We start from the raw sequence: 15,567 nt of genomic DNA on the forward strand, positions 1-15,567 counted from the left end.
GACGATCGGCCCAGTAGTGTCGGAGTTAGGAGGGGGGGCTATGAATAGCCCCCCCCCCCCCAGTAGGGCGTGTTATACGCAGACCCCAGTGGGGCGCGGGTTAAAGATGATTAGGAGACAAGTGACAACATCTGCAGCCTGCATACCTAACTAAGTCATCTTATGATAAGTCTTTACCATAGGTACCTAGTGTATCTGTGTTGGCTTACTACAATCACATTGCTGTGAGATTAGTTAAAAGGTACATGGGTGCCCACTTGATAATTTAAAACGCAATTCTCTTTCATTTCAATCCCCAATAACCCTTTTCACAGCGACATACGATAAACACAAATAACATTTTATTGGCATTTAGGTACTAACAAAATAGGTTCCTAAGCACATACCTACAGCTGAAGCCCGTAGGTTGTATAGAACTTACAATATGATGTTTCACCATCACCATATAAAATAACCGAAGCACACACCGAAAGCACACACCGAATGCCCAATCGAAGCGCGCAATGCGGTACAGCATCATCCTGGTGTACCGCCGCGCCGCGCCGGGCCCGGCCCCGGCCCCTGTGCCACAGGAAGCTCTCCGGTCCGGTCTGGTTCCAGTATCGGTTCACAGGTGACGCTGCCAGCGCTGATCGTACTGTACAGGTGGCAGCACTACACCCGCTCTGGGCCGGCCGAGCTGGACACTTCAGCTCAGGGATCTCTGGGGGCACAAGGGGCATTCGTTTTCAACGGCTGGAGAATGGAGACAGCTGGTCGTGACATGAATGATAGAAAAATGTCATTTAATATTCACAGCAACAAACCTTGAAAATTGGAGTAGGATTTTTTTAAATAATTTAGTCCGAACCTTTTGATGGGAAGGAATCACAAGGACAGAGCCACCGCTAAGCGAAGCTTGTTGCGATGACCCTGCCCTCTACCCTCCGATCGCGCAATTCCGATTCTATGGCAGAATTTAGAGTCCAAAGTTTAACGTGCGCACAAAGCCGCGCACGGCCGGTCCCCTCGCTGACTTCGCCTGGCTACGGCCTGCCACCAACCGCAACCATACCTGTCAGGAGGCTCATAAATGTCGAGTCGAGGATGGTATATTATCGTAAAAAAACGCCTAATAAGCAAATGAAGGTAGCGATTTGGCACCCCTCACCGTGACTTATACCTACCATCATCCTTTCTCATCATCATCTTCTGATATGCATGCAGATGGAAGTCGAGGTGGAACTAAGCTGTTCGGCTCCACGCTGCTAATGCTTCACAGCCTTTCCCACGCTGATCGTCCACCGACCATCTGCGACAGGACTCGGCAGCAGAACCTGCCGAGCAGCCCAGACACAAAACAAGCCAGCACAATTGCCAACACGGGACACATGGACAAAACACGAGATGTGAGTGGAAAGGTGCGCAGGCGGAGCGTCATGATGCGCCAAGTTCAAAACGGCGGTGTCTGATTGTCCATAAAACACATATTTTGCTATTCGAGGACACTGATACCAGGTCAGGTCAGAGAGGTTGAGAAAATGACGTTTAACCCTCGCCGGACCTATTGGTTTTCTACATACAGGCCGAGGGGGGGGGGGCGGGTACGACCCCCCTCGCCGTTTCGCCCCTGGTGGAGCTAGCGCGTCACGGAAAAACGAGCGTGTGCGCCGTTACGAGACGCAGAGATTGGTACCCGATGTTAAGGTCCTAGGTCAACCGGTGACCTCTGAGGTCAGGTCAAGTGCCCCAAGGTACGGTTCAGTTTTTGTTGAATAACTTCGCAAAAAACGGCCGTAGAGCCGCGATTTTGGCAGCATCGTGTTCGCCTTGCTCAGGCGCGTCGAACGATATACTTTTTGTTCGGGTCAGGTCAACTTGGGGTGTTGACCTCAGGTCAAGGTCAGGTCAGCACCCCCAGGTCACGAAGTTGGTCGAAAGAGGTCATGTCGCATATCATTCGATTCGGCAGGTCTTCCTGAGTCCATTGGTGGCTTCCGCGACTCGCTAGCTCAATTTGATCAAGAGTTATTGACGAAAAACTAATTTGACCTTGATGACGTCATAAATGACGTCACGCAAGGTCAACATTGCAAAAGTGACGCATCTGACCTTACAAGGAGTGCATCAAATCACGATTCTGTGTGCTTGAGATAGTTGGAGATCTTCCCGGCGCCAGAATAGCAGTTTTCATTTTTCCCCATTGACTTACCTATAGGTAATGGTGAGGTCACGAAAATGACCTGACCTCATATGACCTTTAGGAAAAATCAGAGAGATACAAATTGTGAGACTCATAACGGATACAGGATCCTGCAAGTTTCATTTCCCTGTGACATCTCCTCTGGCAGTGAGGGCGTTGCGAAGTTGCGACATCTGAAGACCGTGCAGAGGTTCATTTATGACGTCATAGGTCAGTGACCTGACCTGACCCAAAACTGCGGTTGATGTCAAAAGATCTGGCTTGAATCAAAGGTCAGGTATGCCAAGTTTCAGCTCTCTATCTCCAGTGTGTTCGGAGCTATCGTGGAAAAAAAACCTATGGGCCCGCCCCCCCCCCCTCGGCCGGCGAGGGTTAACCCTCGCATGTGTAGGGGGGGGGGGGGGGTCGGATGGACCCCCCCATGGTTTTTCGCGAATAACTCGCGTAAAAAGCGGCCGATCGCGACGAAACTTTCAGTACCCTCGCATTGATCAATTTTACACCTACCCTGAAAATTTCATGACCCTGACCCAAATGACCTTTGACCTGTGACCTCTTTTCCGAGACCATGTTTGGCCGGAATCGCGATTTCGCGTATGTCGGCTCGCACTAGCCGCGTGTTTGCAAGCTTTTCGTGGTTTCAAACGTTCAAACATGTGATTTGATGTTACTCCCGTGTGTGTCAAGGTCACCTGAAGGTCAGGTCAGGTCATTGACCTTTGGTGACCTCGGGTGACCTCGGGTCACTTTTTCGAGTTTTACATGTTTCTAGGCTAGTTTTTGGAGCTGAATTCGAATTTAGCAACCATTTGAACATTTACGAAGTACTTTTGGTGACTTCGTAACATGTTACGAAGCTGTCAGAGGCGGTTGACACGTACTACGAATACCCGTCACGACGCCTACTGGTTGACCTGACCTGACCTGACCCGACCTGGTCTAAATGCTTCAAGACATCATCTGTGATCAAAACTAACACGATATTCGTGATCAGCACCCCGAAAAACCCCTTAGCAGGCACACTTTACGACTTTCTAACAGGTCCCGATTTTCCCGACTTTGGGTCATTGACCTGACCTGGAAGGTCAACCAATGACCTAGGACCTTAAAATTGGGTATCATCGGCTTCCTCTCGTCACGGGCAACACGCTCGTTTTTTCCGCGAAGCTCTAGCTCGATCAGGGGCCAAACGGCAAGGGGGGGGGGGTCCAACCGACCCCCCCCCCCCTACACATTAGAAGCTGGCAAACGCCGCACACATGCGAGGGTTAATTCCCTTACACGACTTAGCGTAGCCGCTACGTCGTTTTTTCAAACCCGCCCGGGTGATTAACTATTCAGAGGGTTCCCTGGGGCGGCACCCGGAACCCGCTCGCCCCTCATTGGTGGGCGCCTTCCGCGCCGCCCTCCCGGGACCAATACCGGGCCCGCTCGGTCACGTCTACCAATGGTTTCGTCCGGGTGAGAATCTCTCTGAAACGGATGAATGATAAGAATCTCTCGGGTCGGCCACATCATTTGTACCATTCCATTCTGCGATGGCTGAGTCAGTCCCCGCCGGAGAAGCTCCCGCCGCCCCGCCTGTGCTGGACCTTGCCGTCCTCTGCCACGAGCAGGACCCGCTACGGTGGCTGCCGGAATTGGTTCTCGGTATTGACATAGGCGCAGTGAACTCAAGCCCGGAATTCCGGACCAATCTGGCAAGGCTTGTCCGGCGCTTACAAGGTCATGTGCATCCGGACCGGCACACGGGCGACGAATTCTTGTCGAGGTAAGTCATGATTAGTGCTGTTTTACTGCCTCCTCCTTCCTGCGTCACTTTATTCACGCACATGTTGTGTTCCAGTGATTTGTTTAATTTAATAATTTTTTGTGCTTTTTCTAATTTAACGTCCCCTTCTAATCCCGTATTCGATTCAAATCTAGTGTTGTATTCTGATCTCCCATACGCCGGTCTGTCTGTCTACAGGATCGTGAATATATGCGCAACGGTCCTTCGGGGGCACGGCGCTGAATACGCCCACTGGGCCACAAAACAGGATGGGCCGGCCTCAATGGAGGTACTGCGGGCCGCCCTCCTGTTACCTCCGCCCTTTCGGGACCTATCCGAAACCGCTCGGGCGCGCCTCGCCGACCGAGCCGACGAATTGGGCGCCCGTCTCCTATCGGCCGAGATGGCCATCGGAAAGGAGCGGAGACGGGCACGAGAGGCCAATAGCCAGGCCCATAGCAGCCCGCCTCGGCGCTGCCGACGCAGAGGCCGCCCTGCGGGCCGCAGAGCGTCGGGCGGGGGCGGAAATCGCCATTCTCCAGGCACGCGCTACAGCGCTGGAAGCCCAGGTAGATGATAAGGAGGCTCGCCCTCACCTCCACCGAGACCAAGGCTGAGGCCCTGAGTGACTGAGGAGGCTCGGGCCCAGATTCTGGACTTTGAGGCCCAAGTCGCCCGGCTGACGGCCGAGGTGGCGGCGCGTCCAGCACATCAGCCGCTACTACTCCGCCGGTGTGTGGAGGCAGCGGCCGGCGTGCAGTGTGCACCCAATGACCCATTACGTGCGCCGCACTGCGCGGAAGTTGTTAAATGAATTATCCCTCTAGACGATCCATTTGTGTTGAGTTGACGAGCGTGTGTGAGTCGCGATATGCCCTCCCATTTAGTCACGGATTCCCAGTCTTACGAAAGCGGTAAATTTTCCGCGGTTTATTCACAGAGCACTGGGAGGGAAGACTCCTCCCCCCCCCCCCCCAGCTACAGCTCTGCGAGTGGCCCGCCGTCGCCGCAGCCATTCTGATTCGACCCGGAGCTCCTAACCCGGGAGGTGAGTGCACTCAATCCGCAATGGTCGCGCTCACCCGGGCCGTAATGTATTCTTGTGTTTTTAGCTGGCCCTAGTGCGGTCAGTAGTTTGGTTATTCCTCGTGACAGACGTGTTGGAAGGGATTTCTTTCCTGGCCCAGACTCCCTTAGAGCCGCTGACCGTTCAACAGCCAGCCGGAACATTCCCAGACTCCATAATCACGATCAGTTGCGCTTCGATAAGTTTGATAATTCAGACACCGACACCGTCCGTTCCGGGGCGGGTACCGTTATGTAAGCCCCTGACCAAGATTCTTCCCCAGACCATCTTTCGCTAACCGCAGTTACGTTGTGTTTGCAGGAGTTGATCCGCGAGTGGCGGCGCTATGCGCTGGCCGTGTCGGAGGCGGCCGCCCGGTGGGCCCTCTATTTCGGCCCCCACCTGGCCGGTCTCGACCCACTGGGAGTCGTAGGCTTCCAGTGGATGGTCGGCCTAGGGGCCGACATCGTGAGGGCCCCGGCCGAGGGATCGTTAGTCTCGCCTTTGGCGAGGCTGGTGCGACCGCCGGTGCCGTACCAGACGGGCGCCCCGCCCCAATGGTAGCACGGCTGCAAAGTGTGTGCGTTTTTGTGCGTGATAGTGTTCCCTGCTTTTTTTTAATAAACCCGCGCCATGTGTCTTGTCGATTTTGGAGGGTCCATCTGGCAGGACTCAACGGAAGAATGACTTGGGGAGGTTTCTGAGAGAAACTGCGGCATATTAACCCGCGCCCCGCTGGGGGTCCTGGATTTCCACGCCCTGCTGGGGGGGGGTGTTTGAACACCCCCCCCCCCCTTCTAACTCGGCTCCTGGGCCACGTAGCGATACGCGGAAGGCGGCGTTCGAAAGAGCGTCAAAAATAAGGAGGAAATCACTTCGGTCAATTTTTTGGTCAGGTCAAAGGTCAGGTCACCAGAGGTCATTGAAGGCAAAATTTCGCCGATTTCCAGGTCGAATGTCGACAATTTCCAAGAAGCCAACGCATAACTCGGGAACCAATAGAGCTACAGCGCCGCGGAAAAGCGCATTCGATAGCCCTATTAACGCCCTTTCTGAGTAATTCCCTCAGATTTGACCTAACGTCAACGGTTTTGCCTGCAGGGGGCAAAAACTGCAAAAATAGCCGATTTTTTCGGAAACAGTTTTTCTGCAATAACTTTTGACCCAAGCCTTGTACGAGCTTACTTTTAGCGGCATCGTGTTCCTCTCGTCAAGACGCATCGAATGAACTATGACTTGACCTTGAAAGGTCAACTTGAAAATTTGACCTCAGGTCAAGGTCATGACCTGACCGGAAAGGGTCATGTTGCATATCAGTCGATCCGTATCGTCGAGATGAACACAGCTAAGGCGTTTTCATCGCTCTAGCATGCCTCTATCAAAAGTTATTTGCGAAAAACTGTTAGATACCATTCGTGACCTAAGATGACCTCAGGGCATAAACAGGGGTCACGGACAACATTTTTATGCTCAGCGTGTCTGAACCACTTGTAATTCAGTGTTTGGGAGTGTTTGTAATGTCTTTCGTCCAAAAGAGGCGCATTTCAGTTTTCTCCCATTGACTTATAATGGGGAGGTCGCAAAATTGACCTGACCTTAGGTCATCGATATCAAAATTCTGAGATATACATTTTGTACATGCTATTGCTCTTAGCAATCGCTGAAAGTTTCAAAGCGATCGGTCACTCGGTGTAGCTATGACAGACATTGAAACTTTTTATGAGGTGAGGTCACTTCAAGTGACCTGGTGACCTGACCTTGAATGACCTTGGTCTGAAATTTTCATAACATGTGTAGAATTGATGTATGATAAGGTGTACCAAAAACGGCGGCGCTCCGCGCCGCCGTTTTTGAGATATTCGCGAAAAACCACAAGGGGGGGTGTTCAAACACCCCCCCCCAGCAGGGCGCGGGTTAAGCTTCTGACTCAACGCGCTCGAACAACTCGATTTATACCTTAGATATCTTCTCGTCCCCCAGCCTGACGGTTTTGGCGCTCGGCACGCACTGACTCATTTCTTTCCTTTCTTGGTACGAAATATCGGAGAACCTAACAAATCACCGCGCGGTACAACACTTGGGCCGAAGGTCGGGATGGATGCCGTGCCAATAGCGGCGAGGTTAGGGAGGGAAGGGAGAGAGAGAGAGAGAGAGAGAGAGAGAGAGAGAGAGAGAGAGAGAGAGAGAGAGAGAGAGAGAGAGAGAGAGAGAGAGAGAGAGAGAGAGAGAGAGAGAGAGAGAGGGAGAGGGAGAGGGAGAGGGAGAGAGAGAGGGAGAGAGAGGGAGACGGAGGGAGAGGGAGGGAGAGGGAGGGAGAGGGAGGGAGAGGGAGGGAGAGGGAGGGAGAGGGGGAGAGAGATGGAGAGAGATGGAGAGAGATGGAGAGAGGGAGAGAGGAGAGAGGGAGGGAGAGAGAGAGAGAGAGAGAGAGAGAGAGAGAGAGAGAGAGAGAGAGAGAGAGAGAGAGAGAGAGAGAGAGAGAGAGAGAGAGAGAGAGAGAGGGAGAACGCAGACAGAGGCCGAGACAGAGACAAAAAAAAAACATACAGACAGGTTGACAGACACCCGTCTCTGTCCCGACACCCGTCCCGTCTCTGTCCCGACACCCGTCCCGTCTCTGCCGCCAGAGAGGCCGAGTTGGCGGCGCTGGGTCGCCAACTGGAAGAGGTCGACATGGCGACTGTCGCTGCCGAGGAACCGGCCGCCGACCTAGCATCTGAGCTCAGACGTCAATGCCTTTAATTAGTTTCTGTATGCATCATTATGTAAACCCTCGGGACCAAGATTCTTACAGATATAAGATAAGCCCCGTACCATCTTTCGCTAACCGCAGTTACGTTGTGTTTGCAGGAGTTGATCCACGAATGGCGGCGCTACGCGCTGGCCGTCTCTGAGGCGGCCGCCTGGTGGGCTCTTTACTTCGGCCCTAACCTGGCCAGACTCGATCCACTGGGAATCATCGGTTTCCAGTGGATGGTCGGTCTACGCGCCGACGTCGTTAGGGCCCCGGCCGACGGGTCGCTTGCATCGCCCTGCCGCACCAGGCAGTCACGCTTGCTGGTGGATGTCAAAATTGTGATACAGTTGCAAAAAAAAAAATGGTATCCAAATGACTGTATGTAGAGTGTTCCGTAAAATAAATATGCGTCACGTGCCTTGTCGAGTTTGGACGGTGGTGCTTCCGTGACCAGGCGCAAGAGCCAAGAACACCTTTGGTTTGCTTGAAAAGCGTAGCCTCTAAATCGCTTCTTTCATTATGTTTACTTTTTTCCACTTCACGATGTGAACATTTCCGGTTATCTAACCACTGGTTTGTTCCGTCTGGTCGATCGCTCCTAACGCCGGTGCATTTATTCACTCCTCAGGGTCGTCAATACGTGTGCCCGCATTCTACGGGACCACGGTGCCCGGTACATAGATTGGACACGGAACGGGAGGATATTCACTCCGTTCCTGCTGCTGCGGGCGGCGATAAAACTGCCGTCTCCCTTCATTGAGCTCACGGAGGAGGCTAGGGCTGCATTCATGGAACTCCTTCAAGGAATAACCCGCTCACTCCAGCGGGAGCGCCGGTCGTCCGCCAGGAAAGTCCACGATATAGAGAGACGGCTGCGGGCAGCCGGCGAGCGGGAAGCCCTATTGGAGGCCCGCCTGGCCCGGGAGGCGGCGGCGCTGTCCGCCATGTCGCAGCAGCTGGAGGCTGCCGAGGTCCTCTCGGCCTCCAGGGAGGTCGAACTGGCGGCACTACGTCGCCAACTCGAGGAGGCTTCCCTGGCGACTGCCACTACCGAGGGGACGGCCGCCGAGCTGCGGGTTCGACTCCGAGGGTGGCCGGACATGAATCCGGCCGGTGTGCGGCGCGTCCTGGCTTTGGCCATTGACGGCAAGACAGGACGAAAACTGCGCCGTGAAATGAAAAAAAATGATCGAGCGTATTGCTGCCGTGGACAAATAAATGAGCCTCGAGAGAAACATGAGTTTCTTTTCGATCGTTTGTGTGTGTGTGTGGGGGGGGGGGGGGGGAGGGAGTTACCATTGAACTGATCTCGCGAGCGTTTCAAAAACCTATTTGGTAGATGGTGGTTCGTCTTACCAGAGAAGGCCGTCTCATTCCACCTTTCCCTACTGTATTGCCAGCAAAAATCCAAAACTTGTTGCACCGAGATGTGTAATTTATTTCAAAGAAAATCAACAAAATCAAAAAGGTTCATAATAAATTTCATCCTGAAACGAAGAACAGAATAGGACGTCAGTACCAGATGACACACCGATGAATTAAACGAATTATTGAATAATTTAACAAAGTCATAAGAATCCAATACATACTACAGTGCGCCTGTTTCCACCAAAATATAAGTTGCGACCGAAAATAAATGAGCACAAGAAAGGGAGAAAAGTTTTGGCGATGCTCGTGACAAAAATTCAGGTCGTTTCTCTGCCGAACGAGGAGTCGTCGTTCGCTCAATCAGTCGCTCGATACACTCCCCCCACGCTGAGGTCCCAGGGTCACGCTGGGGTCACGATGAGGTCCCGAGGTCACGCTGGGGTCACGCTGAGGCTCCGGGGCGCCCGGAGTGCGTTCGTCTGTTTCGATGATCAGTATCAGGCGGTGTGTCGATCGTTTGATGAGTATGTCTGGCCGTCCGTTGTACTCTGATCCGCTTGTCAGTGGCTTGTATCTCAGGGTAACATCCCTGACCAATCCATCAGAACTCGGTTCGATCTTGCTTATTTCTGCCATCCTCCAAGTCGCGCGCGCGGGGTTGTCCTCTTGGACAATCACGATGTCTCCGACTTGAAAATTTCGCTGTTGGATGTGCCATTTTTGTCGAACAATCATTTGTGTGAAGTAATCCCGGTACCACTTCTTCCAGAATGTTGTAACGATCCTTTGCAAAAATAAGAATCGGCTTGCCAACCTCGATGTTTCAGGCCATTCCCCTTGTGGTGCGTCGATGCCCGTGCGTCCAAGCAAGAGATCATTTGGTGACAGATAAGCACCACTGAGTGGATCCGCTCCCGGTTTTCTTCCAATTGGTCGCTGATTCAGGATGTTCGCTACTTCGAAAAGGACTGTCTGCAGCTCACTGAAAGTCAGTTTGCTATCACCCACTGCTATCGCCAATGCCCGTTTGATAAGGCGAATGAGGGACTCGCTGCATCCGTTCTCCCAAGGGGCATCTGCCGACTTGGTAAATTTCCATGTCAAGCCGTGGTTGACTCCAGCATCCACCAACTCATTGACATTCCACTGATTGGTCATGTCTTGAATTTCCCTGCTGGCAGCCGTTAGTTGCGAACCGGCATCTGAATATATGGTGGCAGGATACCCGCGAATCGTTGCGAAGCGGCGAAGCGTCAGGAGAAAATCCTGCGTGCTGTAACCCTCTACCAAATCTATGTACGATGCTCTTGAGGACAGGCACGTAAACAGCACTCCATATGTCTTGGTTGTTGTTCTTCTTTTCACTGTATCCTTTATCAAAAAGGGGCCGAACATGTCTAGCGCTGTATGGTGAAATGCAGGACTGGGTTTGAGTCTGTTGGGATTGACCGGTCCCATCACTTGAGGTGAAGGCTTATCAAAAAGCCTTCTACACACGATGCACTCTCGCCTGATGCTTTTAATCACTCGTCTCGCTCCCGGCACCCAGAATTTCGTCTGTAACTGTGCTAGCGTGCTATCAATACCGCCATGATCCCGGCAGTGGATTTTGCGGACGATCAGATGTGTTAACGGGTGATTTGATGGTAGAAGCGTGTAACAATCTCGATTCCAATTCTCCTTGAGCCAGTTGGCAATGCGACTTCCTACAATGATGATACCGTCATCCGTTAGGCTAGGACCGAGCCTCCTAAACCGAACTTGCCAGTTTTCCAAAATTGTTCTTTGAGCTTGTCTGATCCATAATTCCTCGGCCTTTGATAGAACTTCCACTGTCAATGGTTTGCCGATGCTCTTCAGGGATCTTGTATCCGATTCCACAATGCTCAACAATCTCGCAGTGACTCTGATAAGTTTATCATAGCTGCTGAAATTTTCAATTGCAATGTCATTGCAAATGTCGTGCCTGGCAGTGTTGGTTCCAATCGTCGTGAGATTGACGACGATACTGTCGGGCAATTCGTGTTCATACAGCTTTTGGCTCATGGGCCACGATTCTCTCGGAAAATTCAAGAACTGTGGTCCTGATTGCCACACACTATTCACGTCCAGCTCCTCCAGCTTGGTATATCTGGTCGTCAGGTCAGCCGGATTGTTGCGACCTCCGGTCCACCACCATTCAGTTGGACTTGATTTCTCTTGTATTTCTGCGATGCGGGTTGCCACGAACGTCCCGAATCCGTATGACTGCCTTTGTATTTGTGACCGAACAATCATTGAATCGACCACGTATAAAACTTCCTGAAACTTGTAAGTCATTTCTTTCAAAATCGTTTGACCTAAACGACAGGCTAACACAGCTCCACATAACTCCAACCTCGGAATACTGAGCTGACGGTTAGGTGATATTTTGCTTTTTGCTGTTATTAAACAGGTCTTGTATTGTCCAGATTTAAGCTTCCATCGGGCGTATGCACACGCTCCGTAGGCCTGTGAGCTGGCGTCGGAAAAGATGATGAGGATTGGATCGCTGTCTGCGTCTGGGGGCTGTAGACATCTTGTAAAATGTATGCGGTTCAGTCTAAACATATCCGCTAAGTAAGTGATCCACTCGCCTTTGCATTCTTCTGGTATGGACTCGTCCCAGTCAAGCTGCTGATTTGGGACTTGACGGGTTATAAGTTTTCTCATCAAAACTTTACCTTGAATGGTGAAGGGTACAATGAGGCCGAGTGGGTCAAAGATGGTTGCTGTCTGCCGTAACAACATCCTTCGTGTCAACACGGGCGGTATCACGCGTAATATTTCCTCCATGGACGGATTCGAGCTGATGGTGATCTTTTCTTCTTTTGTAAGGTTAAGTTTCATTTCAAACGCAAACCAGTCAGTCGCTGGCTTCCATAACATTCCAAGTATCCTTTCATTGCTTTCGTTTGACACACGAATGTTTGCATCATTCAATTCAATTTGCCCCGAAATTGTCCAATATTTGATCATGAAGTTGCCACTTGCTAGAATATCTTGCACCTGTGAGGCGATTGCTAGAGCCTCGTCTGGATTATGAACTGAGTGCACCAAGTCATCCACATAGCTGTTTCTAGTGATCATGGCAGCTGCTTCTGGATACTGTCCTCTGAACCTCTCTGCTATTGTATGGAGAGCGGTTAACGCGATAGTGCCACTTGGCCGGTCACCGAATGGAACGGCCGTCAGAATATAATGATCCGGCTCTCGATTTTTATCCATATCGCGCCAGAGGTATCGGTGGACATGTTGATCGCGCGTTGAGAGCTGTATAGAGTTATACATCTTCGAGATGTCTGCCGTGATAGCTACTGGATATTCCCTGAATCGCAGAAGTATACCATATAAATTGTTTATAAAATCCGGTCCTTTGGCCCAATATTCATTGAGCACGTGGCCCATATACGAAGCTGATGAGTTGAATACTATACGTATTGGGGTAGACGACGAATTTTGTTTGATCACTTCATGATGGTGAATGTAATGCACCGGTCCCTGATAACTGTCAATTTCTTCGTTTGATAATTTCCTTGCCACTCCGCGTTTCTCCATGTCTGTCATTTGATCGCAGTAAGCCTTACGATAATCATGATCTAATCTTTGTAATCGATTCTCCATTGACCGTAGCTTTGCTCTTGCTGCTCCTATATTATTTGGGAGATTGTTCGGATCTTTGATCCAGGGATATTCAATCGTGAACTTGTTGCTTTCACTATCATATCTCAATCCACTTCGAATCATTTGCAGCTCATGTTCTTCTCTCAAAGTGAAATTATGCGTTCCGGTTATACATTTTCCGCATCGACAACCACCACACTTCGGTATATGTCTTGTACCGAGACTTTCAATTTCAAAGAAGTTCTCTAATTCGGTTACAATGTGTTTTGGGGACTCTCTCTTGATTCCGTCTTGGTGTGGGTCGAAGCTCGTGTAGTTGATTCGGATCGTCGCATTAGTATGTTCGGTTTCTTCTGTCGTCGCTCCAAACGATCCCCTTATACAGAATCCGAATTGGTTTTCTAACAGTTGACTGTTCCCAACTGTTTTTACAACTGTCGGCATCATTGTGCAAAAATCTACGCCGATCAACATGTCGATTTTTCCTTCAGGTTTGGTGAATTTCGAAATATCAATACCAGGGAACCGGCCCTCAACTTGCCGTATGTCCACGCGCTGGAGATTTGAAGTGATATCGTCTATTCCGTATGCATCCACTATCCAGATCTTTCCGACCAGATCAACGAGAGGCGCTTTGTATTCCTTGGTGGTATATGACGTGAGTTCTCCCCCTACCTTGACTATGGATAGGCTGACTTCATTGCCTTGTAATCCGAGTCGTTCAGCTGCCTGGTGGGTGATAAGAGATATGTTCGCTCCAGAGTCCCACATAACAGTAACTCGCTGCTTGTTACATTGAACCGCAGTAGCTGCCAACAAAGGACGATTTTCTTTTACTTGTACATTACTAATTTGGCTGGCTTGAGGTTCTTTACGTTCCGGTAGATATGCTTTGTGCAGTAGAGGATGGTGCCGTCTTCCACATCTTTGATTTGCTTCTATGACGTCACACTTGTTTGATTCCGAACAATTTTTAGCTATGTGTCTGGTAGCTCGAAGGCAATTAAAACAAGCACCAAATTTTCGTGCGGCTTCAAATTTTTCTGTAAACGTCATCTTCAAAAAATCGCTACAATTTTCAATCAAATGTCCGTTAGTTTTATGCAACCAGCACCATGGACGTGATGTAAAAACGATACTGGAATGATTTTGATTATCTTGCGTCTGGACAGGTGCGTAATGATTATAGGGTCGATGAGATGAATGTGATGTAGACGGTCGATCGATTTGATTTACAGTCGCAGGATGAGGCGTTCGTGATTTGTCGGTTCGGAGGTCGTGTTCAGTGTATTCGATCACTCGTTTTTCGCGTAAAAGATATTGCAGAAGCTCTTCGAACATCCCCTTGGAATTTATACGATTCGTGTCCACATGAATTATCCATTCACGCTTTTGTACTGGAGGGAGCAATTTCTCTATCATGCTGACCATCGCAACAGTGTCCATTTCTTCACTCATATCCATTCGCTGAAGGTCCAACCAACATCTTTCTATAACGTCAACCATTGAAATGAATTTCTTGCTATCGCCGTCGTGTATGGGCTTAATTGATTTAATGTCGCTAATGATGGTATCGACGAATTTTCGCGAATCTCCAAAAACTTTGTCCAACCGTTCAATCATTTTGTCGTAGTCGTCTTCGACTCCTCTAACGGTTTGAAGAGCCGGACCATATAAACATGATCGGAGCGCATATGCGTCCTTGCCGTATGTTTTTACCATTAATCTTGTGAAATCTTGCTTAAAATTTGAGTATTCTCGAATGTTTCCTCCGAAGCGAGGTGAATCAAGAGCCTTTACATGAATTAGTGAAGATCTGTACGTCTCTGAAGATGATTTGGAAACACAAGAGGCGTATATTGCTCGCATTCGATCGAGAACGGAGTCGACTTCTTCCATATATGAATCACAATCTTCGAGCATGCCGTCCATGACGTGATGTGGTGCGTTTTCATTTATCGTTTCAATAAGTCGGTCGTTTGCATTATCCAATTCCTTAAAAATGTCGCGTATATCGTTGAACTTATCTTGTAGTACTAAAAATTGTTCACCTCGTTCATTTAGTTCGACAAATGCGTTGCACTTTCTTGTAAATTTGCTTCTAGCATTAGTTCTACTTCTTTTAGCTTTTTGGATTAGATCTGGTGCACACTCCTCTGCGTTCTTCATGTTTTCTTTGTGTTGTCGAATTCTTGTATCTTCAAGTTAAATTATCATAGTCTACGTTACGTTCGTTTACGTTACGTTCCCTTTACGTTAATAATTTGCTTGTAGATGAAATGTATTGCCAGCAAAAATCCAAAACTTGTTGCACCGAGATGTGTAATTTATTTCAAAGAAAATCAACAAAATCAAAAAGGTTCATAATAAATTTCATCCTGAAACGAAGAACAGAATAGGACGTCAGTACCAGATGACACACCGATGAATTAAACGAATTATTGAATAATTTAACAAAGTCATAAGAATCCAATACATACTACAGTGCGCCTGTTTCCACCAAAATACCAGCATCTGCGATGCTGGGCTCCGCATCGCGGGACCGCAGGTTGTTTGAGCAAGCACCTTTGTAAACGCAGCAAAAACGCCCGCCGCCAAACGAGAGGATGAGCCTTGCACGTGCAGACCGGAGTCGGTGTGCTACGGACTGACGTGCACGGCACCCTATTCGCCGGTCTATAGCGGTGTGCCAAATTTGAGTGCAATCGACCCGGCCGTTTTCGAGATCTGGAAGCGATACCCTGCACGTGCGCACGTGCAGCCTGGGCCCCAATTGACTTGTGCACGGCACTCTATTCGCC

General features: G+C 50.0%; 1 protein-coding gene across 2 annotated transcripts; it reads right to left on the reverse strand.

The window, feature by feature from the left end:
• Positions 1-326: 326 nt before the first annotated feature.
• Positions 327-13,224, reverse strand: LOC122366441. 2 transcript variants are annotated; one of them, XM_043338689.1, is made up of 4 exons: positions 9,346-13,223; positions 9,113-9,243; positions 1,167-1,316; positions 327-703 (listed from the first exon to the last, which is right to left on the reverse strand). In XM_043338689.1, exon 1 carries the CDS (start codon positions 13,211-13,213, stop codon positions 9,485-9,487), a length of 3,729 nt encoding a protein of 1,242 aa, XP_043194624.1. In that variant the 5' UTR covers positions 13,214-13,223; the 3' UTR covers positions 327-703; positions 1,167-1,316; positions 9,113-9,243; positions 9,346-9,484. The 2 variants fall into 2 exon arrangements, with proteins under 2 accessions (XP_043194624.1, XP_043194625.1); XM_043338690.1 differs by having other exon boundaries at positions 1,163-1,316; positions 9,113-13,224.
• Between the last annotated feature and the right edge of the window lie 2,343 nt (positions 13,225-15,567).

Source organism: Amphibalanus amphitrite, unplaced genomic scaffold, assembly GCF_019059575.1.
Source record: "Amphibalanus amphitrite isolate SeventyFive unplaced genomic scaffold, NRLGWU_Aamphi_draft 000806F_arrow, whole genome shotgun sequence".
NCBI classification, from domain to species: domain Eukaryota; kingdom Metazoa; phylum Arthropoda; class Thecostraca; order Balanomorpha; family Balanidae; genus Amphibalanus; species Amphibalanus amphitrite.

Excerpts from the sequence above, each read along its gene's own strand:
- LOC122366441 (XM_043338690.1), bottom strand. The coding sequence starts at position 13,213 with ATGATGCCGACAGTTGTAAAAACAGTTGGGAACAGTCAACTGTTAGAA.